This window comes from Mixophyes fleayi, chromosome 8 (assembly GCF_038048845.1).
Source record: "Mixophyes fleayi isolate aMixFle1 chromosome 8, aMixFle1.hap1, whole genome shotgun sequence".
NCBI lineage: Eukaryota > Metazoa > Chordata > Amphibia > Anura > Limnodynastidae > Mixophyes > Mixophyes fleayi.
In genome coordinates this window covers 30,455,718-30,482,365 of record NC_134409.1, presented here as the reverse complement: position 1 = coordinate 30,482,365, position 26,648 = coordinate 30,455,718, and the positions used below count along the sequence as shown (strand labels likewise).

The window sequence follows — 26,648 nt, the reverse complement described above, 5'->3', positions numbered from 1 at the left end:
TTGAAAAGTAGTTATTTTCCCACTAAAGTCCTAGGGAAATATACACACACTGTGTGTGTGTGTGTGTGTGTGTGTGTGTGTGTGTGTGTGTGTGTGTTCTTGCAAAAGATAATCTCTATATATATTTTTTTTTAAAAATAATGATATGCTACATTTCATATTAATTTTAAATTATTGGTGCTGTGATTAGTTAACATCATTCATTATCTATTTTTTCATGTTATTAATGTCAATTCTGTAGAGCTCAAGTTTTCTTATGTTTCTCTTAACAAACATTCATTTTTAATCTTCTGTGTCGGAGCATTAACCTTGCAATATTTTATTGGTCGAAATAAAGTTACTTGTTAGTTTGTAGCTAAAGTTACAATAATAAATCACAATAATGCACATTCATTAGCCATGCAGTTATCTAATAAGTTCCTTTGGCTTTCAGTATCATCTCTATGCGGATGATACCCAAATCTATCTATCCTCTCCTGATATCTCGACATCTGTGTTGTCCCGTGTAACTGACTGTCTTTCTGCCATTTCATCTTGGATGGCCTCTCGTCAACTCAAACTTAATCTTTCTAAAACAGAGTTAATAATATTCCCACCCGCCAACAAGAGCATACCTGACATTTCTATCTCTGTTGATAACATGACCATAAATCCCACCCCACAAGCTCGCTGCCTAGGTGTAATCCTTGATTCACGCCTATCCTTTGTTCCCCACATTGACTCTATATCTAAATCATGTTACATACATCTAAAGAACATTTCCAGAATCCGCACATATCTCACACAAGACACTGCTAAAACCTTAATTCATGCACTAATCATCTCCCGCATTGACTATTGCAATTCCCTCCTTACTGGTCTTCCCAAAAACAGACTCAAACCCCTAAAATCTATTTTACATGCTTCGGCAAGACTGATTTTCCTTGCAAATAGCTATTCCTCTGTTGAATCACTCTGTATGTCTCTACACTGGCTGCCTGTCTTCTACCGAATCCAATATAAAATACTTTTACTAACCTACAAGGCCATCAACAAAGCTGCACCAACATACATCTCCTCTCTTGTCTCAAAATATCTCCCAACTCGGCAACTCCGTTCTGCAAAAGATCTGCGTCTCTCATCCACCCTCATTACATCCTCCCATTCCCGGTTACAGGACTTTTTTCGGGCTGCACCCACTCTATGGAACTCTCTCCCTCGCACAATAAGACTCTCCTCTGTTCTACAAACTTTCAAGCGTTCTCTGAAAACCTACCTATTCAGACAAGCTTATAATATTCCTCAACCACCATCTTAACCTCACTACCTTTAGCCTGTTACACAATTTCACACAAGACAACTACCCCCGGAATAACATTGTTGTGTGACAGGATCATTTAGCTTATGAGTCACCCTACCTTTGCAGTCTGGCTGGGCCAAGATGCAAAATGTATACTTAACCTCATGTGTCAATCTCCCATTGTCCCATAGATTGTAAGCTTGCGAGCAGGGCCTTCTCACCTCTTTGTCTGTTTTACCCAGTTTGTTTATTAGTTTATTACGTTTGTCCCAATTGTAAAGCGCTACGGAATATGTTGGCGCTATATAAATAAATGATGATGATGATGATGATCTATATGGTACGGTACAATGTCACTGGTTAGCATTAAGATTTAAAACACACAACACTCTGAATGTAATTCAATAAACAAATTTAGTGCCAGACACCAAATAGTAGTATAAAGATCAATTAGAAATGAACACGATGCATTGAGGGAGAGCTATGAGCATAGCACTTCCACGGGTTAGGGATCCAGTAAAGCTAGAGAGGCTTCAGCTGGATCCCATTGTAAAAGGACCAGTAACACCATCCTGAGATGGTGCTACTTTGCTGCTCGCAGCTTAATAAATTGAATAGTACTGCTGTCCCCACAGCTGTCTATGGGGATAGCAGTAAGCTTCGATAATGGGGCTAAGGCCAGAGCAATCTGATGTGTCTGGCGTTAACCCTTTGATAAATTCCAAAAGTAGCAAGAGTCTTTTGCCGGCATTTACACCGGCATGTTGGCTCTTCACCACGTCTTAAATAGATCCCCTGTATGTGGTGCTGGCATAATAACTCATGATCGGTAAGACTTTAGTAAGCTCTGTTTTAGTTATTCATTACATTTACACAAATTACTAATGTAAAATTAGAGCAGTTCATGCAAGTACATATATATATATATATATATTATATATATATGAATTACAATCTGCAAGGCTGCACTGTCACTAGTTCATAAGCCCGCCTGCTGTTTATACTATGCATGTAAATAAATAGCAGTGTAACCACCCAGCAAGTGCACTTCATGCGTGTTTGAATTCACATGGCTAATTTGGTAGCCCTAAGCCAGTGATAGGCAACAGCACTGGCTCAGGGCTAAGCCAGTGATGTTGAAGGTTGGAGGACCTCAGGAGCAGCCCTCAAACCTTCAAAAGGGCCACACAGGAAAAGGAGGGAGAGCACCGTGCACGCTCTCCTCCTCCGGGTATTCGGCACTGTGCAGAGGAGGTCATGTGACGCGGAAGTCGGCTGCCCCTTTCTATTAGATGGGGAGCAGCCAGTTGGGGGGCTGCCTGTGCCCACCGCTGCCCTAAGCAGTCCGTTCTACTCTAGCAATTACTCATGATTTGCACTGACATATACAATCCACCAAAATGTCTGAAGGAGGCACTCTTAAAAAGGACCGTGAAAGAGAAAACTGCCCACAATTTCAGGGAAGGCAAAATGACGACTAACACATGGGGAAGAAGTGCAGATTTCACTCACTGCAAATAAGTAATATCTTATTATGGATTACAATTCTTACACACAGTCATCACCGACACCTTACAAAACTATGGCACTCCTCCTGGTCAGTCTCATTAGTCGTTGTAGACAGGACAGCAATGATATGAACTGTTTAGAGATAAAAAAAAAAACAAAAAAAACCCAGCAACTCCATAGAAGCCTGAAGCACCTCTACTGCCAAGGACAGAGCTACTTGCTTTCAAGAAAACTAGTGGTTGCCTTGCAACTGAAGAAAAGCTCATCTTACATTATCCAAAGGGCCTGTCCTATAGACTGTGACAGGACAGAGGCAATACCTATGTACTGAGCGGCATAATAAGGGATCCTCGTGTTACATAATTTGTGGGGCCAAGTGTGCTCTGTATATTTACAATTTAATTACTACTACTATTTATTATATATTGCCCTATTGCAGTTGAGTTTTGAACATCATACGCCAACTTACCATTAAAATAATTACCAACATAACAGCCATACTACTAAAATAAAAATAAACCTTAAAAAAAAAAAAAAAAAAAGTCTAAAAAAAATTGCCATGTGACCACTGGTTATGATCCTAGGTCCATAATATATTTACACAGATATCCTGTAAAATTAGGAAAATCTCTTTAGTTCCACTTTAAAATGAATTATTTTCTGTCATTTATAGATTTCCTTTAACTGCATCAAATAATATATCCATGACTACAGGATAGCCACTAGAAAAAACCCCAAATTATAGTTTGATGATGTGTTAAAAACTGGAATAATTACAGTCAGATTACTTTACCTCCTTAAAACGGTAGTTGATAAAGCCTTGTCTAGATCAAAGTTGATCAACATGTGGTACAGGTGGTGGTCCCCCAGTACACAGTGGACGAGATAAATGTTATAATAAACTAATATTTCCTGGAGCACTGCTAACTATGTGAAAATTACTTCTCAAACATCTCCTTTCAAACAGATGTACAGACATTGAACTTGATAATGGTACAGAAAAAAAGTAAAAAATCTGTTTAAGAAAAGAAGGCATTTAGCAAGCTAGAAAACAAGCTATTCTTAAACAAAAGCTATAAAGAAACAGGCAAAGCACTGCAGCCAGGAATTGATGGCAGAGAGGTGACCTATTTCTGTACTATTATCTATACATGTGTATAGTCATGTTCTAATCCCACTTTCATGTTCTGAAAACTGAGGCATGGTTCTAAAATACAATTACTTCCACCCAAAGTCCACACACAATGCAGCACGATAACTGGATGACCACAGCAGAAATCTATAGAATAGAACCAGCGGTGGCCTGATTTTTAGTAATCGAGGCGGAACACACTACAATAGGATGAACCATCTTACCATTTTTGCTTGCCTTCATAATCAAAGAACCCTGGTTTTGAAGTGGTGCATTTTCCAACCTTCACCTGTCAAAAATAGAACATACTTTCAGACACTGGACAACATACAATAATGGTATTCAAGGCAGGAGTCAATACAGTTCAGCTAAGAATAGCCTTTGCTCCCAGTCTTAATTTTTTTTTTTAAAGTAAATCCAAGTAGCAGTTCGCATTGCTTGTTTAAAAGTAGCTGTGAGTAAAATTACCCAACCTTGAGAACAGAATGAAATGGGTATGGGATTATTATTATTACCATTTATTTATATAGCGCCACTAATTCAGCAGCGCTGTACAGACATCAGATCAGTCCCTGCCCCATTGGGCTTACAGTCTAAACTCCCTAACACACACACACACACACACACACTAGGGTCAATTAGTTAGCAGCCAATTAACCTACCAGTATTATTTTTGGAGTGTGGGAAGAAACCGGAGCACCCAGAGGAAACCCACGCAAACACGGGGAGAACATACAAACTCCTCACAGATAAGGCCATGGTCAGGAATTGAACTCATGACCCCAGTGCTGTAAGGCAGAAGTGCTGCCCACTTAGCCACCGTGCTTGCCAGGGATTTTGCTCTTTGGGGAAATGCATTTACATGGTAGCCCTTGTGTCAAGGCTTTATATTGGGTTTTCAGAGCACAACACAAGATCCCCCAAAAAACAAAGCATATATATATTTTAAATCTATATTTCTATAAAACTACACATGTATGTGTATTGGTATAAAATATGTCACAATCCAGTGAATAAAATTAAATAAATCAAACAATGATAACAGTCCCAACAAAATTTAAGGGCGACGGTCTAAAAGGGATGCCACAACTTAATGGAATGCCAATATATAATCACTATCACTGTGTCATGTCACCAAGTATTTTATAACTGATAAAACAAAATTACAACAGATTATAAACCATGGCTAGTATAAGTGTCTCCATTAACAACAATTGTGTACTCAGACATAAGTTCTTTATTCAACCTTTCTGCTGAACTAAAACCATCTTCGCTAGTAAACTAGCTAGGACAGTGGTATGCACATGGCAGCTGATTGGATAGGTTGTACCTCCTGTCCACTCAGCTGCCACTTACGTACATACCCACAGCGTGGAAATGTAAAATCTCCTGGCCAGCTGCATGGACAGCGTTCCCCTCACAGAGTAGTTATAGGCTGAAAAGATGGCAGAATCCAGGCAAGCGTAAGGTTAGCATTGCTGCCCTACACACTGGGTTCCTTGGATGACGATTTCTATGATTTCCAATATTTGTGTGCGTTTCCTCCCACAGTCTAAAAATATACTAGTATAAATTCTGACTAAAATTCACCCCAGGTGTGAAGTATTATTTATAGTAAGCCATCCATATAACTAATAATGAAAAACATTTGTAATTCTGAATTACTTAGGAAGATGCTTATTAATCAAGTGGACGTCTCATGCAGCAATAACATATGCCAGGTTTTGGCTGTCTAGCAGTTCCACCTCTACCCTACAGGCCATGATGTGACTTGTAGTTCTACAACAGCTGAGAAGCTAATGGCAGCACACGTCTGTGATATACAGTACTATGTCATGCTGTGAGTGGTGGGAGAGGTACAAAGAGACACAGCAGGGCCAGTAAGAGAGCAATGGATGGATGAAGATGGACCGACAGGCGCATTACCTGCTTGTACCTGGCGTACAGGTAGAGCAGCTGGTCTGTGGTAGCCACATGGGCCAGCTTCTGGGCGTGCAGAGCCGCCTGCTCAAAGTGACAGCAGAGCTGCTCCTCAGCCCGGTCCTCCAGCAGGAAGTCCCCGAGATCCCCACAGCCCCCCGAACAGGCCTCTCCAGAGCTGGATTCCTCCAGCACCCCAGGGGACGCCATGCCTGAGACTCACGCGAACCCCGTCTGCATAGTCCGCCGCTGCCCCGTGTGTCCGGCCGGAGTGTGAGCTCGTAGTTTACCGCACACAATTCGGAAGCTCGAGTATGACGTCCTGATTTCTAAACAGTCACAACGCAATGCGCATGCGTGTAAAACCCCTTCCATGAACTGCTGCGCATGCGCCGTAGCTAGAGCGGGCGCGTGTGGGAAGTAAGTATGGTGAGAGTTATGTAGTACTGAGTGCTGGACTACTGGACTACAGGACTACAGGACTACAGGGGACACACTGTCATAAGATCACATCCACACAGACATATACATAGATAATCATCTTCAAATAACATTAAGACATGTTTTCACATAAAAATATTTGCAGTTGGGGAGTCCTTTTTAAGGAAACTATATCATGCTGTTTAATATTTATTTTTGTGAATGGAAGGCAGCCTGTGGCACAGTTATTGTGGAACTAGAGATTCCAGCATGCTTGAAAACTACAGACAGATTGCATGCTTATAGTTTTAGTTAATTATTGGTAATACTTCCTTGTTAATAACTATATGACACCCAGGAGCATATTAATTTAGGGTTCCGGTCAGCACGGAAAGTGCGTGTTATTGCCGGTATTACGGTACCGCAATAACGCAGATTTTCGTACGCAACCCTATGGGCTGCGAACGAAAATCCACGTTATTGCGGTAACGTGGATTAAGTTCACGGCCCGTTCCGGTGCGATCCCGTGGACTGGAATTGTAATTGAATATGCCCCCCAATGTGTTGTCATTTTTTCCAATGGAGCTTTCTTAGGGCCTAATTCATCAAGGGACGCATTGTGCTGTTTATTATTATTTTTTTTTTAAAGGCCTGTAAATCAGTTAAACGCACATCCATGTTAAACAAGGTGAAGATGTAAAGATACCTCTCTACAAGAAAGAAAAGGCAGGGTGTCACATATTGTAATATTATAGGGACAATGCCTATAAATATAGTGGTAAGTAATATGCATACAAAATAGTTTGTTGTTGTTGAGCGTATCAGAGTTTTGGTCCTCACACCTTCACTTTACGACGTCATCAGGATCCCAAACCATAAACCAGGAATAACAAAATATGGACAAAGCAGCAATATTATCTTTTTAAAAACATACACCTTAGACCCAGTGGTTGTGCTTTGATGTACCAAACATATAAAATATACTCACTGGTGTCCATCTGTGTCAAACATAATTGTATAAAGATCCAAAGCTCACAGACATATATCACAGCAGGAGACACAGGGACCGATCATAATGCAGTATTTTCAATATATAATAGTAAATACTCCTTTTCACCCAACACCCAATGGTATTGTGCGTACCGAAGTCTAAATAAAGAATACTTATCTGTCACTGGTCCTGATAACTGCTCCCTGAAGGTTAAACTCACTCCACAAGTATTCAGACCAAATCTCTACGTTAGCATTTCTCCTTGAAGAAAGTTTCTTTGTCTCAGGAAATCTGGTCAGAGGGGTTAGGAAATGCTGCTGGATTCTGCTCCAAACTAGGAGTTTGGGGCAGGATCCAGTAGCATTTCCTACCCCCTCTGCCCATCTCACAGTGCAGATACCAGATTTCCTGAGTAAAGACACTTTCTTCAAGGAGAAATGCTAACAGTTTTTTAAAAAGGGGGTGGTAACTAAATTGCCCCCCCTCCCTAAAAAAAACCTAGATCCGCCCCTGCTGTAAATTGTCGCCTAGCATACGCCTAGTCCCCTCCCCGTTCAGCTCCTGAAACTGTAGGCTGTAGTAAGTGTCCTTTGTGCTCAAAAATGGACGCTGCACAAAATTCGGCATGTATTGGCATTTATATGCCTTAATGCATCAGGCTCATAGTGTTTAAGTGTAGCTTTAAAGGGGTTATTCAGACTGAAATATACATATTAAATACCATATTAAATCAATATACTGTATAGTAAACTATTACTTTTCAGGTAGTCCCATGGCCTATTTTTAAAATTTCCCCAAGTTATGTGGATGCAGTGTTAATGTAACGATTACTCAATGGTAACTATTGGCAGACAAAGCTATACACTGTATAAGTAAAAATCACTGCCGAAGACTTCAGATCCCAGGATGCCCTTTTTCCTCTGAGAGAAAGTGGAAGCGTGTCATCAAGCTGTAAAAGCTTTTTTGGCTGACCGTACACGCTCAGTGAACAAGCACATGTTTTTTCCTTTATATGAGGTAATAGCAGTGTGGTGGTCTGATCACTTCTGACTGGCAACTCAAAAGTTATGAGAATAATGCACTCATTTTAAAGTGCTGTTGAGAAATGTGTATTCTGAAAACCAGAAGAGACGGGGGGTGCTGACCCCCTACATAGAGAGTAGTTACCAGATTAACTTTTTCCTCTACCGAAGTACAGAGTAGGCGCACCGCTCTACAGTGGAGAAAACAGGGACATACAAGGCAGACAGAATAAATGTAGACCTGAAAACAAAGGGTATGGAGGAGCCTGCTCATTAGAGAGCTTACATTCTAAGTGGAAGAGTTACCAGAAAACTTATATTTACCCCACTGGTGGAGATCACATATACTAAAATTAGACAAGGGGACCTACAGAGAGCAGGTCAAAATGAAAATGGAGGAAATTCTGCAATTCCAACTTGTAGTTGACCAAGAAATCCTGCAACTTCACCATGATCTTATAATCTTCCAATGTAAACAAAATGTTATTGAAAATACAGCAACAATAAATAATAGATGAATTACCCATATGCCTATGTGGAACGAGACCTATTTGAAAATTATTTATGCAGGTCATTTTCACAATTAATCCCTGATATCCCAAATGAACAACTCATTTTGGATTGTGCTCCGTGACTTCAAACAATGCTGTTAAGGTTCTACACGCCCTTGGGACATGGTCTGTAGAAAACTTAAAAAATAATCCTGCAGTCCTCTATGCCAAACAAGCAAGCTGAGCTAAGAGATAACACCAAAAGCAGAAGATAAACAGTACTCGGCTCAAAACGTCAGACAAAGCCATATATCTGCTATGCAGATGGAGCTACCAACACACCTGCGACAGCTCCATGCCCATCATTGACTGTATCAGTATCTCTGCAGACCCCTAAGAATGACTGGATACCAGTGTCATGGCAAACCCTTACAATCCAGAGTTGACACTAAGTGGAGATGTTGCCTAAAGCGAACCAATCAGATTGTAGCTATCATTTAGTACATTCTACAAAATGACAGAATCTATAAGAAACATCTCCACTTTTTAAAACCCATAGCTTGATAAATTTACCCCTAAGTCTCTGTTTTTTTAGGACTTTAGTTCTGCTACCCTCAATATTTCAGCCTTTTGACTTCTTAAAGAAACCTTTAGGAGAATCTATGGATTCAGACTGGGCCATCACCCAGAATACAACTGCATGAACTGGGTCTCTCATTCACTGAGACACCAACATGTATATGTCTCTGTCTGTATACATCTACATATGCTTTCTGTTTATCTGAATTTGGTTATCTAGTATGTAAAAGTACTGTCAGGAACACACAAGAACTTTGAATTTGAACAGTCAGTCTGGTTGACCTCTATATTGAAGGTGCGAAATCTAACATGAGGTAGGTATTCACCAAGAACCCCGCAAAGAGGTATGGACTTAGATACTATCCTATCTCAGGTCACAGCCCTGTGTACAGACATGATTGGCAGTTACGTGGATTCAAGAGCGAATATAAGATTAGCAAAATAGAGATACCAGATATATTCTTGAAGATGATACAGCGGATTGCTGAAGATACCAGGGATACACCAGAATGCATGAAAATACTAGGAAAACCAGTTTGCTGAAGATACCAGGATTGCAGCTGATTGCTGAGGATAACAGGATTGCTAAATATACCAGGAATGCAACTGATTGCTGATGCTATCAGGATTGCTAAAGATACGAGGAATGCTACTGATTGCTGATTATAACAGAAATGTAGTGGATTGCTGAAAGTACCAGGAATGCAGCGGATTGCTGAATATACCAGGATTGCTGAACATAAAAGGAACACAGGGAAACTAATGGAATTACCAGGAGCACATTGGAACAGATAAATATTACCTGGAACAGGAGTAAAACAGTCAGCTAGCAAGGCAAGACATTTGATAATCTGGCAGCATATTGCAGCTCAGTTGCTTTAAACAGTTCAGGGTTAATTGGGAGGTAAAGAGGCATCAGCCAAAAGGAGCAGGAGCTAGGGCTAAAAAAGGAGGGGCATTCGCACGTCTATAAACCAAGATGGCCGCTGACATCTCCAGTTACATTGGCAGCGCCTGAGAAAGAACTACCCTGGTGTGCATCATGGAAGAATGTGGGTAGCAGACTTTACCCCTGTAAGTGCACAGGAAGGTCCGACGCGTCTCAACTACCTGTTTTATATACCACATTGTACAGATGTGTATAAGGAACAGTAGGGCACTCACAACAGCTGGTATGTTGTTATGGTTGCCCATTGACCTTATGGGATGCCCACAATTCAGTCCTGAGAGGTCACCTGATCTCCATGGCTGCTAGATCAAAGCACCACAGTCTAACTGAAACTACTGAACTATTGGATACCTTACAAAAGTGAATCCCAGCACAAACGCTCCCCTGACCTTACTACCTTCAAAAAAATGAAGACAACCAGAGGTGAACCCAACCATCTCTTGTCTAGACAAGCAGCCAACAAATTAAGGTGGCTGACACAAACCTTTTATCAGAAGGGTGATAAAGCAAATAAATTATTATCTTCCAAATTACGTGCCAAAATATCAAGACAAGTAGCGTAATGATCCTAATGGTACAATACGTCTGTTTCTTTTATAATTATCATAGCTACTTGATGTTTTGAAATATATGTTATTGTACATTTAACATCACGTGTAATGTCACATATTCTTTGTAACTGCATTTACGATGTTGTTTATTGTCATGTGTGAGTTTAATAACAATATATTATTAAAAAAGGAATAACTCAAGCTTTACGCTGGAAAATCGATTGAACTTGGTTCTGCCATCTCCGGTTCACTATGACCACGTGGGCTTCATTCTGGGCAGACACTCTAGGGTTAACACGAGGCAGGGCCATTGACTTGATCCACATCTTAAATGCTAGAAAGACTCCGGAAATAATGCTATCCCTTGATGTTGAGAAGGCCTAGACTTGATCTCATGGCAATTTCCAGACCTTGCAAAATTTAGAATTGTCTGGAGACTTTCTCACGGATATTAATGCCCTATACACCTGCACCTCCGCTAGGGTTCTGTTTAATGGCGACCCCTCAGACCCTATCTTTATTAAAATGGTACCAGGCAAGACCTCCCACTGACCCCTTTAATGTTTGCTCTAATAATAGAACCTTTAGCAGTCGCCATTCCAGCCTGTCTAGATGTTCGGGGTCTGGAGGTGGGATATTTGGAAAATAAGATATCCCGATTTGCAGATGATGTATTATCAATCCTCCAACTACTTAATATATATCTCCCTAACCTGATAGAGATTACGGACTACTATGGTAAATTGTCAAGATTAACTATAGAAAGTCGGTGGTGATGCTCCTGAATGTCTACTCCCGTGAACGTCAGAACGCGACCCATTTGAAAGTTAAGTGGTAGAAAACAAGGATCAAATATCTGGGGGTCTGCATCACACCCCCAGGCAATGCACCTCAGCTAAATAACATCCACCTTTGCTTGGTTCTTTATATAACATTTTGGGACTCTGTAAACCGCATAGGTTGAATATTTCCAAATCATTATCTATCCTATGCTTTTCAACTATGATTGGGACATGTGTAGAACCGAGTCTTCACACACTCGTGCCAGGGCCATCTTAACAACATTATGGGCCCCCGGGCAAAGCAGTGCACCGGGGCCCCTAGATATAGATATATAGATGTATACAGATATAGATATATAGAGATAGATAGATGTACTTGCTCAGTGACCATTGTAGGGTTTTTTTTGCAGGTTTTTTTCTTTTGCAGGATTATTTATTCTCATTATGAGCCGTGCCTACGGGGCCCCCTTGCCCGTGGGGCCCCCGGGCAGCTGCCCATCATGCCCAATGGAAAAGATGGCCCTGACTGGTGCGGGTAGTTCCCCTTGGGCACCTCATGGCATCACAGCCCTGGAGAGCAGCAGGTATACGTTTTGCCTATGACCTTTCTGTCAGGGGTCCTGGATATCCTTTGAAGGTCTAATAAGTAAACATCCTGAACTCTCCTGAAAGCTCTTTAATTTTATACAACTTAGACACTTCTTGAGCTCCCTTCCACCAGACGAGATTCTGAGAACTCCCATTGATTTTGAAATGCTCTGTTTCTTCTCTCCATTGAAAAGAGGGATGATTTCATCACTCTACGGGTTGCTGTTGGACAAGGTCCTGGAGACCCAGGGCAGGCATGAGACATAATGAAGATGTTTGGGAAACAATCAGGGAAAAGATAGCATCTACCTCAATTTCTACCCTGCTCAAAGAAAACACCTACAAAGTCCATTACAGGTGGTATTACACCGCTGGCAAACTTGATTTGATGTCCCTTCTGCCATTCCACTCTTGAAGGGATTGTGGACAGAGAGGCACGTACTACCATATCTGGTGGGCGTTTCCCAAAATCTCAGCTTACTTGGATAAAGTATACTAAAATCGGATATATAATGTTTGGGTATGTATGGATATTGTATACCAACTAAAAACCTATATAAAATCACTAATATTTATTTAATTACTATACATATAATGAATCAAATGTTGCACAATAATGCAATACACTAGCTCAACACTGACATATTATATGTGAGCTGACACATTGAGGTAATCGTATTGCCCAGATGTATTTTTGGATACTCGTGGAATCTGACGTCCTGCCACAACTAGCTTCATGGTGCATGGTATGAGCAGCATAACTACCATACCAGGTGGTCTCCCATCCAGTTACTTACCTGGCTCCACCCCACTATGAAACAACAACTATATACCTTAATGAGCACCCCCTTATCCTACGCTCCCGAAAGAGAGTGGAGAGAGCCCAGGGCCCTTTGAATGACAGAGATGGTGAGAACACAGCTAAAAACTCCATATCAATCAAAATTGTACAAAGTGCTAAAAAAAATCTACTACATATGGTATATGTCCCAACAAAACTTGATAGAATATTCTCTATCTCCCCATCTGTATGCTGGAGAGACTGTAACCAAGACGGCACATTCATGTATATATGGTAGACCTGCCCCAAAGTGGTCTCCTTCTGACATGATGTACTACAACAAAATAATATTTTAGACCTCAATCTTTAAAAAGATCCCTGGTCATTCCTAGTCTGTAAACATATAAATCCCTTGATAGTCATACAGACAAACTGGTTTTCCATAAATTGAGTACTGCAAAGGTGACCATGACTCATCAGTGGAACAAGATCAGAACTCCTCCCCTGCAAGCTGTTACTGGAACCTGGTAAGTTGCCAAATGGAGAAGATTACATTTGATAGATTTGCTTGATCAAAAGCATAAATTCCATCTGGTTGCCTTGGCTTGAATATCATACACACCTATCAATCTAAAAAAGAGAAACCACTCTAAATACACCCATACCCTCAATCTATTTATACAACCCTTATGCCTCCTGGTGCTCAGTTCTCTCCAAGTTTATTAAAACAAATTATATATGTCTATTGTTTATGTATGTCTATTATAACTCTCCCCTCCTTTATATTCATGTACCATCTTTTCTGCCATCTATATCCCTCTTGTTAAATGCATCATAAATAGGTTGCACTTCCTAACACAAATCAATGTAATGTCAACAATATTTTATTTTTTATATTAAAAAAAGAGAAAGAAAGTTTCTGGTAGAGGCTGACTGGACTTGTAGAGAATAGCAGACAGGTTTTAGTAGGTCAAAGCTAAGCAGAGTGAGTCCATAGATCTACCCTACTGGATGTCAACAATGCAGGCTGGTGGTGGCAGTGTTAGGATAGTGTACGGAAGTGTTGGATAACCTGTGACACTCCAGGTGTTGTGAAACTACAAGTCCCAGCATGCTTTGCCAATATATAGTAGCTTATTGCTGGAAGGGTATGCTGGGACTTGTAGTTTCATAAGGTTGGAGTGTCACAGGTTAGCCAACACTGGTGTAGGGTCTGTTTTGAGGACGTCCACTTATTCCTTGGATATGATTAGAGCAATACTTGAATGCCACTAGATAATTGAACAGTGTTGCTAATCAGGTGCATCCCTTACACATCAGCAGTGTAACCCATCTGCAAATTGTCTTTTGTCTCAAGGTAACGCTCCATGCCAACATGTTAGGAAGGCCCAGAAATGGTTCCAGGAACACGATGGTAAATCCATTTTAATGCACTGACCTTCTGAGTCAGCAGATCTTCATTTTTCAACCATCTGTGGCATTTCGTGGAACAAGCACCAGCTAAACTGCAATAACTGTGGGACATTTGGGGTTGACATTGGCCAACATCCTGTGGCACATGTTCAGCATCTTGTAGAGTCCATGCACCCCAGGGCTAATGAAGGAACACCTCAATACCAGCTAGAAGTATTTGATACATTTGCAACTAAGGTTATTGCAAGCATTATGATGTTAGAGATTTCTAAATAGGCTCACTCCATATCCTTTCCATAGAGAGGACAGCTGTACAAGGACATTCTTTAAACTCATGATGGTGTTATCTAAATTAAAGATGTCAATGACCCAATTTTTAGAATGGGGTCATGCAAATTATTTTGCAACTGTTCTATGCAGGATGAGGTGGTTTGAGCAATTGTCTGTGGTTTGGTTAGCTATAGTGGGCTAGCAAGGTGTCACAGTGGTTAGCATTGCTGTCTCATAGTGATACTGGCTGCTGCAGTACCTGTGTGGAGTATTTATGTTCCCTCTAAGTTTGTGTTGTTTTATTCAGGGGTCTTCTGCTTCCAAACACAGTTTAAAGCGCACCTTCAATAGTAACCAGTCAATGGCAAAAAGGCAGGCATAACATTTAGAAAATAAGGGCTTGTTTTATATATATATATATATATATATATATATAAATATATATATATATATATATATATATATATATACTGATAACTAAATAGCAGAGGACATGTTGGCTTGACTCTTTAAGGAACATAAATGTTGATACGTGCCGTAGTTTGCGTAAAATCGGAACACAGCCGAATCCCATTAATTTTCGAGCACAAAGGACCCTTACGACAGCCTATGATTTCAGGGTGGAACCGGAAGGAAAATGGGCGTATGCTGGTAGTCAGTGTACATTAAGGGCGTGCCAAGCTTGAGTGCTCGCAGCAACGTCTGGTACAAGCTTTGGACATCTCAAAGGTACGTTTTTAAAGTTTTATCACTTGCACCAGCGACAGGTTGGGTGTAAGTGGCGATTACTAGTGATGACGGCTGTGTATGCACGCTAGAACATGTGTTTGAAATTAGGAACAACTGTACCACTGCATTTTATGTACAGTATACATTAATAACATAATAATAAATGTATTGGAGTGATAAATAATGGAAAAAGAAATTGCCATTAATTACTTTATTATTTACAAGTGACAATCATTGAATACTTTTTTTCAGTGTGTTCTTTAGAGACTTTGTATTCCCCCTATGTATTGGACGTATGTGCTGTCTATTAGACCTGTGCGTACCTATAGTCATATTCAACAAGAGACGTTTCTTCAGATCCGCTTGTAGTTGAATACAGACGTACGCATGCCCGAATTTCGTGTGTTATAAGAAAACACGCAATACGTTCCCTATGTCACCTGGGCAGACTGTGATAAATAACAACCATTCTTGTTAAACTGGATTTTTTTGACAGTAATTAACAATGCCAGTCCTGCCCACCCCTAAAGCTGACTTCTTTATCTTGCTGCCTCTTCATTGCTCCACTTTGCTGGGCAGAAAAGTAAAACATAATTCAGAGGAGCAATTAACAAGCCTGCGATTTTTATGGCGGTTTTCAAACCACCGCACATCGCTGGTTGGCTTTCACCTCCAAACCGCAGGATTTACCATCCAGTGGTTTAGAGGTTGAAAAATCAAATCACTTACGATGTGTGTCAATTTGAAAAGTGCGTTTTAGGCAAAACTGCTAGAAAAATCTCTAGAAAAGAGAGGTGGTTCTGAGATGTCATTCAGAACATAAGAGGAGGCACAATACACTTAATTATGAAAGCAGTCATCATTTATTGATTAAGAGAACAAAAAATAATTAACAATGATCTTATGAGGGAAAATCTATTTTATGTTTATATTAGGGGTAATAAATTAATGTATGATTATTATTAACATTATAATAAGTGGGCAATGTTGTTTTATAATTATATTATGGGGTAATAATAATGTATTTATGACACAGTAGTACTTATTTCATGATGTGAGCACAAATTATAGTGCATACTGGTAGCACTTCAAGTGCCAGCATACAATTGTGCCCATGTACATGCTGGTACTTGGTACCACTTTAGTATCACCGCTGAGAGTGAGGGGACACTGGAACTGTGTTTATTACATGGGGCACATTTGAGTATGTGAAGCTTTTTATTACATTGCTCGGAGAGTGTGTACAAATGTACCTTTTCTCCAACATGCAGCACGGTGGCTAAGTGATTAGCTCTTCTACCTCACAGCACTGGGGTCATGAGTTCAATTCCCAACCGAGGCCTTATCTATGTGGAGTTTGTATGTTCTCCCCGTGTTTGCGTGGGTTTTCTCCGGGTGCTCCAGTTTCCTCCCACATTCCAAAAACATACTGGTAGGGTAATTGGCTGCTATCAAAATTGACCCTAGTCTCTGTCTCTGTGTCTGTATGTCTGTGTGTGCAAGTTAGGGAATTTAGATTGTAAGCTCTAATGGGGCAGGGACTAATGTGAATGAGTTCTCTGTACAGCACTGTGGAATCGGTGGCGCTATATAAATAAATGATGATGATGACGATGACGGAGGTGCAAAATGGGTCCCATTAAAATATATGAGGCGGATACCATCGGATCTAAGCTGAAGCAAAATTCAAATCCTTTTGTAGAGTCAAAATGGCTGAATGCCATTTCACCCAGCAAGGGACAGCCATAAAAATGTGCTACTCCACCACTTCAAACTCATTTCAGTAATCTTGATTTTGGATTGTTCAGCAATACTAGGCAGCACGGTGGCTCAGTGGTAAGCACTTCTGCCTTACAGCACTGGGTTCATGAGTTCAATTACCAACCACGGCCTTATCTGTGAGGAGTTTGTATGTTCTTCCAGTGTTTTATGGGTTTCCTCCGGGTGCTCCTGTTTCCTCCCACACTTCAAAAACATACTGGTAGGGTAATTGGCTGCTATCAAAATTGACCCTAGTCTCTGTCTCTGTGTCTGTATGTCTGTGTGTGCAAGTTAGGGAATTTAGATTGTAAGCTCTAATGGGGCAGGGACTAATGTGAATGAGTTCTCTGTACAGCACTGTGGAATCGGTGGCGCTATATAAATAAATGATGATGATGACGATGACGGAGGTGCAAAATGGGTCCCATTAAAATATATGAGGCGGATACCATCGGATCTAAGCTGAAGCAAAATTCAAATCCTTTTGTAGAGTCAAAATGGCTGAATGCCATTTCACCCAGCAAGGGACAGCCATAAAAATGTGCTACTCCACCACTTCAAACTCATTTCAGTAATCTTGATTTTGGATTGTTCAGCAATACTAGGCAGCACGGTGGCTCAGTGGTAAGCACTTCTGCCTTACAGCACTGGGTTCATGAGTTCAATTACCAACCACGGCCTTATCTGTGAGGAGTTTGTATGTTCTTCCAGTGTTTTATGGGTTTCCTCCGGGTGCTCCTGTTTCCTCCCACACTTCAAAAACATACTGGTAGGTTTACATACTGGCTGCTAACAAATTGTGTGTGTGTTAGGGAATTTAGACTGTAAGCTCCAGTGGGGCAGGGACCGATGTGAGTGAGTTCTCTGTACAGCGCTGCGGAATTAGTGGTGCTATATAAATAAATGGTAATAATAATAATAATAGGCACATCGGAGTATTTACTCTGTACTTACCTAGGAATGCCTTTGCTTTGCCCACCCCCTTCCCTACTCCTGTGCAACAGTTTGCTTTTTTGCAAATGCTGCTATCTTGCTCCATAAACCCATGTACCTCCGCAGCGGCGCACGGAGGATTGTCGGGGGGAGTGTTTTCCCCCGCCGACCCAAAAACAAAAAAAAACCCCCGAGAGAGAGCTGCTGCCGCCAGCGCTGTCCTATACAGCAGCCGCGGCGCTATCTAAGAAGCGTCTGCAGCGGTGCTGTATACAATACAGCACCACCGCGGACGCTTCTTTGACAGAGCCGCGGCTGCTGTATAGGACAGTGGCCACTTAGTTAGCGCAGGGGGGGGGGGGTTTCTAGAGACTCAGAAACCCCCCCTGCGTGCGACACTGCTCCGTGGAAATCAAGGCACATGGCAGGTCCAAATCTGTTTTTGTTTTTTTACTGCGCAGTTGATGCTTTGTACTTCATAAATGTTCATTCTAAATCACCACCAGAGGGAGCTCTTGTACTCTCTTAGCTACCATGCTTACATTCATTCCTAGCTGTCACTTCATTCTGCTCCCTACCACCCATCTGTATTTCATTTATGTTCTATTGTTTCTTTTGTCACCAAAGAAAGGTGTAGACAAACCTCACATCAGAAATAAAATCAGGAATCACACTAAGGACTGCATACAAATGCTTCCAGGGAGTGTAGAGATTTTAGCTGTAATTAAGAACTACAGGTGTTCCGTTTTTGGCTCAATTAAGGATCCACATAAGTTGGAGATTATGCATTGTAAGAAGCCAGACAGAGAAGGAAATTGCGCTCCAGGCTGCTAGCAGTGGGTGTATCTGATTTATAAACTGAGACTGGCCATTCCCTGAGGTGACCAGTCCTGTTAGAGGGTTTTCTATAGTTCTTCATATAAAAAAGCTCATGTTTGTACTAAAACCCTACAGTACAGCATTAGCAGGTATCCTAAGTGTAGTGTACCTAGTCCTGTTTTATTGTGTAAAATCGAGCTAGGTTCTCTGTTATCGCTCATAGGGTGTTGTAGAAGCAAGAGAAACAGCTTTTATATAACCAGTCATCTATCACATCATCCTATGTTGCTAGGGAATTATGAAACCAGTGCATATGTAAATAGCTATGTTGGTATTCCTATCTCAGGCTGATATTCATTCTCCCAGACATCATGCATTCAATGATAATAATGATAATATTGTGTTTCTGGGTATGTTTCTAATTATTAGATAAAGATCACTGAGCTGTGGTGCTTATAAGGTAACTCCCAACAACAGTGGATTGGATACAGTATTCTACATACTAATCAGTCTATCCTATACTCGCATACTTTTAAATTAATGCGACCACTGCTATGAAATGCCGAAATTTTTGCCATTGCACAACAGGGGGTGGGGCTTAATGGCGCAATCACGTCATTAAGCCCCGTCTCCTTAACAAGCTGGGAGAATGTCTGCTCTTCCGGGAGTCTGTGAGGACTCCCCAAAATTTGGGAGCCTCCCGGAAATTCCGGGAGAGTAGGCAAGTATGGTCTATCCTACATATAAAGTATTTAACTGTGACCCTGATCTTAAATAGCGAACCGTGGACTGAACATTGGAGCAGTTTGCTGATGTTGCATACCTTCTACTAAGACTGTCTAAGGGGGAGAGTCAGTCCACGGGCAAACATCCTGCTGATGCTGCATACCTTCTGCTAAGACTGTCTAAGGGGGAGAGTCAGTCCACGGGCAAACATCCTGCTGATGCTGCATACCTTCTACTAAGACTGTCTAAGGGGGAGAGTCAGTCCACGGGCAAACATCCTGCTGATGTTGCATACCTTCTACTAAGACTGTCTAAGGGGGAGAGTCAGTCCACGGGCAAACATCCTGCTGATGCTGCATACCTTCTGCTAAGACTGTCTAAGGGGGAGAGTCAGTCCACGGGCAAACATCCTGCTGATGCTGCATACCTTCTACTAAGACTGTCTAAGGGGGAGAGTCAGTCCACAGGCAAACATCCTGCTGAGGTTGCATACCTTCTACTAAGACTGTCTAAGGGGGAGAGTCAGTCCACGGGCAAACATCCTGCTGATGTTGCATACCTTCTACTAAGACTGTCTAAGGGGGAGAGTCAGTCCACGGGCAAACATCCTGCTGATGCTGCATACCTTCTACTAAGACTGTCTAAGGGGGAGAGTCAGTCCAAGGGCAAACATCCTGCTGATGTTGCATACCTTCTACTAAGACTGTCTAAGGGGGAGAGTCAGTCCACGGGCAAACATCCTGCTGATGCTGCATACCTTCTACTAAGACTGTCTAAGGGGGAGAGTCAGTCCACGGGCAAACATCCTGCTGATGCTGCATACCTTCTACTAAGACTGTCTAAGGGGGAGAGTCAGTCCACGGGCAAACATCCTGCTGATGCTGCATACCTTCTACTAAGACTGTCTAAGGGGGAGAGTCAGTCCACGGGCAAACATCCTGCTGATGTTGCATACCTTCTACTAAGACTGTCTAAGGGGGAGAGTCAGTCCACGGGCAAACATCCTGCTGATGCTGCATACCTTCTACTAAGACTGTCTAAGGGGGAGAGTCAGTCCACGGGCAAACATCCTGCTGATGCTGCATACCTTCTACTAAGACTGTCTAAGGGGGAGAGTCAGTCCACGGGCAAACATCCTGCTGATGCTGCATACCTTCTACTAAGACTGTCTAAGGGGGAGAGTCAGTCCACGGGCAAACATCCTGCTGATGTTGCATACCTTCTACTAAGACTGTCTAAGGGGGAGAGTCAGTCCACGGGCAAACATCCTGCTGATGCTGCATACCTTCTACTAAGACTGTCTAAGGGGGAGAGTCAGTCCACGGGCAAACATCCTGCTGATGCTGCATACCTTCTACTAAGACTGTCCAAGGGGGAGAGTCAGTCCACGGGCAAACATCCTGCTGATGTTGCATACCTTCTACTAAGACTGTCTAAGGGGGAGAGTCAGTCCACGGGCAAACATCCTGCTGATGCTGCATACCTTCTACTAAGACTGTCTAAGGGGGAGAGTCAGTCCACGGGCAAACATCCTGCTGATGCTGCATACCTTCTACTAAGACTGTCTAAGGGGGAGAGTCAGTCCACGGGCAAACATCCTGCTGATGCTGCATACCTTCTGCTAAGACTGTCTTAAGTCATCGTGCTGATGTTGAGGCTGAAATCTCCGCTCAGTTTTCCTGGCATCCCATAGAGGTGTGAGGGTAAATGAGCGGAGATTCCTTACCGTAATGGCCGGCAATGTGCGCCACCAGAAATCGCAGCCAATTGAATATCCCCCTAAGTGTGCGTTCCAAGTTCTTGCTAATAAACATCAGTTGTTATCAAATAGTGGCCCCCAGCCACTGGGATCCAACCTCCTAGTTACAAACCACACAACCCAGTGGTATAAATCATTACAGTAACTCAACCTTATCTGGAAGAGAGGGTAGTGGCAGCTATATTAGGAACACTCCTGGGGTACCTCTCTTGCAATGTCTGGAGGGCATTCCGTAGGGCAGTATGGTTTACAAACTTTTAGCCATCAAATATAAATTCCAGTATTATATGCAATTCTCCCCCAAAGAAGTGGTATCTCAGAAAAAATGGCATGCATTAAATTAAATAAGTAAGTAATTTACAAATAAAAAGCTGCAGCCCCCCAAAAGAGCTAGTTCACTGCTTGCTGCACCAAACCAGCTGAAAAGGCACTTCAGGGGGCGCAGTTTCTGGTCTTTTATTGTCAGATCTTCCACGGGGCTTCCTAGCCTGCAATTTTCCTAACTTCTCCCACTAAACAGTTCCCAATCAGTGCACAGTGCTACAGAAGGAATAAGAAGCTTTTGGGAGGGTGTAGAGAAAGTAGAAGCAAGTAGTAGGTTATTATAATTATTCATTAAAGAGAATACAATCAGAAATGTAAAGGGACAACACTTGAAGGGCTCATTCATGCTTGCGAGTAAGTCACATTGTGAAAGTCCCATTTGTGAACATCAATGATAATTAGCGTCTATTCAAACATGGCAGAACTACAGGAGTAATATAAAGCTGCTTTGAGAGGAAATGCAAGGTCAATTCGTTGTCTCATGCATATATGTGTTTTCAATGTTTGCCTTTAGTGCCATTTTAAAATAATTCAGAACCTCTCATTTACTAACTTAACGGTGGTTCATTTTCCCTTTGGAATTAGACCTTGCTCTAGCTTTGTGGAGAGTCTTCTAAACCGAGCTACTTCTGCCTAAAAGGCAGCTTTTGTCAAAAATACCCAGAAGCCTTAGACCTGGGGGCGCCATAAGGTGTGAACCATCCAGTCTAGTACCCAAAAGACCTATAGTCTCTATCAGTTGTTATCCAGGCTAAATGCCAGTTTCATAAGCACCAGTAGGACTCAGATGAAACCTGTCGTGAAACAGAAGACCTGCTGTGGATACACAGGTAAGTTCTTCAGTGCTAAATTTCAGATGAGTCCATGTATTAAACCAAATATGGACGAAGCACATGCCCACTCTTCCTCCATATTTGCCTCCGGCCATCCATTGGGTGTTGTCACGGAGTATATTGGAATGAAGATCACCTGCGGATATTGGCGCTGCTACACAAGGAGGCGCGGAGTCTAACACGCCGCTGGTCTTCACCAGGGACCCCCGCAAGGTAGTTTGGAATTCGCGGCAAACGACGTGCAGGTCGGGGCCCTCCCAGGAAGCTACCCGCTATGTGGGCGGTGAAAATTCGTGGTCGTACAGGCTGAGTTCAAAACCGTGCGGACAATCAAGGTATCAATCAGAAGACGAAGCGGAATCAACAGGCCAGAGGTCAAGCCAGGAAGCACAGCACAGATCCAAAGGAGTATCCAAAGCAGGGTCTGGGCATGCCGGGTCGGTACACAGGGAGACGGTCAGAATGCAAGGAATCATACAGAAGTGCTGGAGACTGGAGGACCTAGTTACTCTGGCACCCTAATGGTACCAGAGTCTCCCTTATGTAGACGTAAGTGGTTCCTTATTGGTGGACAGCCACGCTGACCGCCGATAGGAAGCCAGGAGACGCGTCCCATTGCCGTGGCAACAGGCGCGCATGTGCCTGGCCCAGCCGGAAGGAAGCCTCCCGTACCCTAGCAACGGGGCGCCCCACAGAGGAGGAATGTCTTCCGTCCCCGGCGAGTGAGGAGGCGCAGGGACGGCGCCTGACAGGTGTGTGTCCAGGGAAGAGTGGGGGACCACACACACATGATAAAAAGCATTACTTTGCGGTGTGTATTGTACCGCTCTCTTCCTGAACTAAAATCCTCAGTCACCTCTGAGTTATATGTAAATATTATTAAATATTACTTTGGTGTTGTTAATCTTTAGATACATGGTTTGTTATTACTGTAGAGTTGACACGTTTCCAGCTATAGTTCTTCCTGGCTATGCCTCCATAGATCCAGGTTTTAAAAGTAGTCCTTAGCTTAAGAGATTGAGATTAATGAATATATAATTTTCAATAACTCACATTGAAACATGGCGCTAACTATTCAGCTACTGCTGACAGCCAATGTAATAGGGATGAGTAGGCCCCCCTGTCGCATCAGCTGGAGGCATAAAAAAATTGCAATTGTATTCTTTAAAAAGTGGTAAGCAAACTCGATGTTCTAAAAATTTATGTTTTGGAGCAAAAGTAGAGTTAACTCTAATAATCACTTTAACACCGTATTCTGCTCTTAGGAATGCACTTTAACACTAATGCATAATTTAATACTCCTGCGTTAGAAGTTGCAATCAAAGCTTTCGGCTACCATTATCCAGCTCTCACTTGCATTAAGTTAAGACCCACTATATGCCTCAGAAGGGATTTAGACCCCAACCTTGCTGAGTACAGAGAAGGCTGGTCACAGTCTGTCTCTCAACACACACCCGGGCTTATTATGGTTCACCACAAAACGACTTTGGCTTTCAGTACACACTTATTATTGGTTTCTGTATACCCACAGACAGTAAAACAGGCAGAGAGAGATCCTTCATAGATATAAACATCTCAAGCTGTTAAATTGTACAGGGGTGTTCCGGCAAACCCTCTGTGTGATACAACATGAAGCTCCCTCCAACATATATGTATTCACCACAGTTTCCTGTATTTTTCCTGTTATAGACAAGAGGTGACATTAGGAACACACTTGACAAAAATAACATTTTGATTCTGCAGCATTGTCAGTTTCATGTGAGGTATCCAAAAGTATTGCTGACATTTATGATTCAGTGTGACGCTGACAATACGGTATAGTCACATCCAGCTGTAGCCTTTCCGTTATAATACCTATTATGATCAGTCATTCAAGTCTATGAGAATATAATGTCACTTCCAGCCCAGCAACTACACTGACTGAACTCAGAAGTGCATCATTTAGTGCAGCAAACCAGATAACATGAACAGATCACAGGACACCCTGCAGTGGTTTTTGTCATAGGCGGTTGTAGAGCTGCTTCAGGTACGTTGTCCTGTGTCTACCTTGTGTCCACACTCCCACAGCCATTTACACAATGTACAGACACAGTAATGGTCATCTCCGTAAAATATACAGCTTATTCACCTTACAGCCATTGGACTCATGCATAATACGGTACAGGTACACACACTGCGCCTGATGCAGAGTTGAACGCAACTTGGGCGTAATTTACATCCCATTATTGCGCACACAGACATAGTATACGTCAGACCATAGGCTGAGTCACAGGCATCTCAAGATGCATCTATCTCTGCATATGTAGCATAGGCCCCAGGTGTAGGACAGGCACACATACACCCACATACACAGAACCAGCTTGTAAGCGCAATATAACCTTTCTTCTTGCGTACGCATGTAAGTAGAAACATTTTTTGGGGAAATACACACAGAAAATCCTATATATATATATATATATATATATATATATGCACGATCAATGAAGAAAGCACCCAGCAGCTTCAGAGGTGAAACCGAAAACAACCAATCATAGGCAGTTATCTTGTGCTGGCGATCGTCATCATCACGAGCGCGTATTTGCATATTGATCACATGTGTCACTGTGACATGTTTGAATGTCTTGACTACATTTGAAGACATGCACCTGTAGTGGCTGTAAAAGGGATTCACACCCCTTGGACGTTTTCACATTTTGCTGTGTTACTACATGTAACTATGATGGATTAATTTGAAATTTATTCTCACTACTCAACACAAAGGGGGGTATTCAATTGTTTGTTTTAACGCGCTAAAACCCCAAAAAACGAGCGCTCTAAAAATATTACCGTTAATACGGTAATTACTCGCTAAATTTCATCTCGCAGCTCCCTGAGCAGCGAGCTGAAATTCAGCCCGCTGGCAGCGAGTAAGTACCGTATTAACTGTTTACGCGCGCAAAATTACCGTATAATATGAAGTTTTTTTAGAGCGCTCACGCCCCATCAGGTTAGATGGTGATTGTTGGCCGACAGAAATATATTTCAACTAAAGAAACCAGCAGCCACAGGTGGTGACAAGAACAGGTAGGACAGTCTGTCAAATTTTCTCTAGTGGGACAATCCCAATGTTTGGTGACTGTTCTGCCCAATCTAAGGGGCAGTTCAAGACTGTGTACTCTTTACATACACACTGCATTCTTTATATACTACATTATGGTGCTAGCTGTCCTTCATGGGCTGACCACTCCCCCTCCAGTGTCTGGTCTCGCCTCTATGATGGCTGGCCACACCCCCTCTGGTGGGTCCCTAGCGTTGCAGTCCCCTAGTAGGCCCTTCATGCCTCAGTCCGACACTGCATACAACCCAGATTTAAGAAGCGTGCATGCTATTGTTGTCCCATGCATAATTACTTCCATCACTGTCTCAAAGGATATAGCTCCTTTAGAGATGACATTGGCCTCTTGTTGGCTCTTCTTGCCTTTGACCTGCTCTTGGCAGAGACACAGTTGTTACATAACTTCTTTATTTTTGTATGATGGACTTAATTGTACTTTGAGGTATATTCAATACCTTGGAAATATTTTTGTATCCTTTTCCTGATTGGTCTTCTCAATGACCATGTCCCGGATCTGCTTGGAATGTTCTTTTGTCTTTATTTTGTAGCCTTTGCTTGGAAAGACCTTGGGGAGGTCACAACGACAGGCGTATTTAAGCTGTAATCCTTTAACACCTTAATTGCACACAGGTGGACTCCAATGAACTATTACTGTAACTGGAAGAAAGTTGGTTACTTAGAGGAAATCTAGTATGGAAATAAAAAGGGGGTAAATACTAATGACTTTTATTTCAGGTTTTTTTTGACAAATGTTTGGGTTACATTGTTTGGCACAGTATTGTGTACTTTGTGTTGATTTGTGGGAATAAATTGAAAATAAATCCATCATTGTTCTATGTTGTAAAACGGCAAAATGTGAAAGTTCAAGAAGATTAAATAACTGTTGTAGCCACTGTAACAATGTACTTTCTTGTATATAGTGCACCTAGAATGTACCAAAGATTGCCCATTGAATGTATAGGCCAGATTGTAGACTGATTTGCATCACCTCCG

At 42.0% G+C, this 26,648-nt stretch overlaps 1 protein-coding gene across 2 annotated transcripts in view; it reads right to left on the bottom strand.

The window, feature by feature from the left end:
- The window catches only part of ACBD6 (acyl-CoA binding domain containing 6), a 100,606-nt gene that overhangs the window by 41,027 nt on the left and 32,931 nt on the right, over nt 1-26,648 (bottom strand). Inside the window, exons 1-2 of one of the 2 annotated variants that reach the window (XM_075182278.1) lie at nt 5,847-6,200; nt 4,145-4,209 (exon numbers count right to left, since the gene is read on the bottom strand). In XM_075182278.1, the coding sequence (XP_075038379.1) occupies nt 4,145-4,209; nt 5,847-6,050 (269 nt within the window). In that variant the 5' untranslated portion in view covers nt 6,051-6,200. Of the gene's footprint in view, nt 1-4,144; nt 4,210-5,846; nt 6,201-26,648 lie in introns of those variants that run through there. The other variant, XM_075182279.1, reaches the window with a different exon arrangement.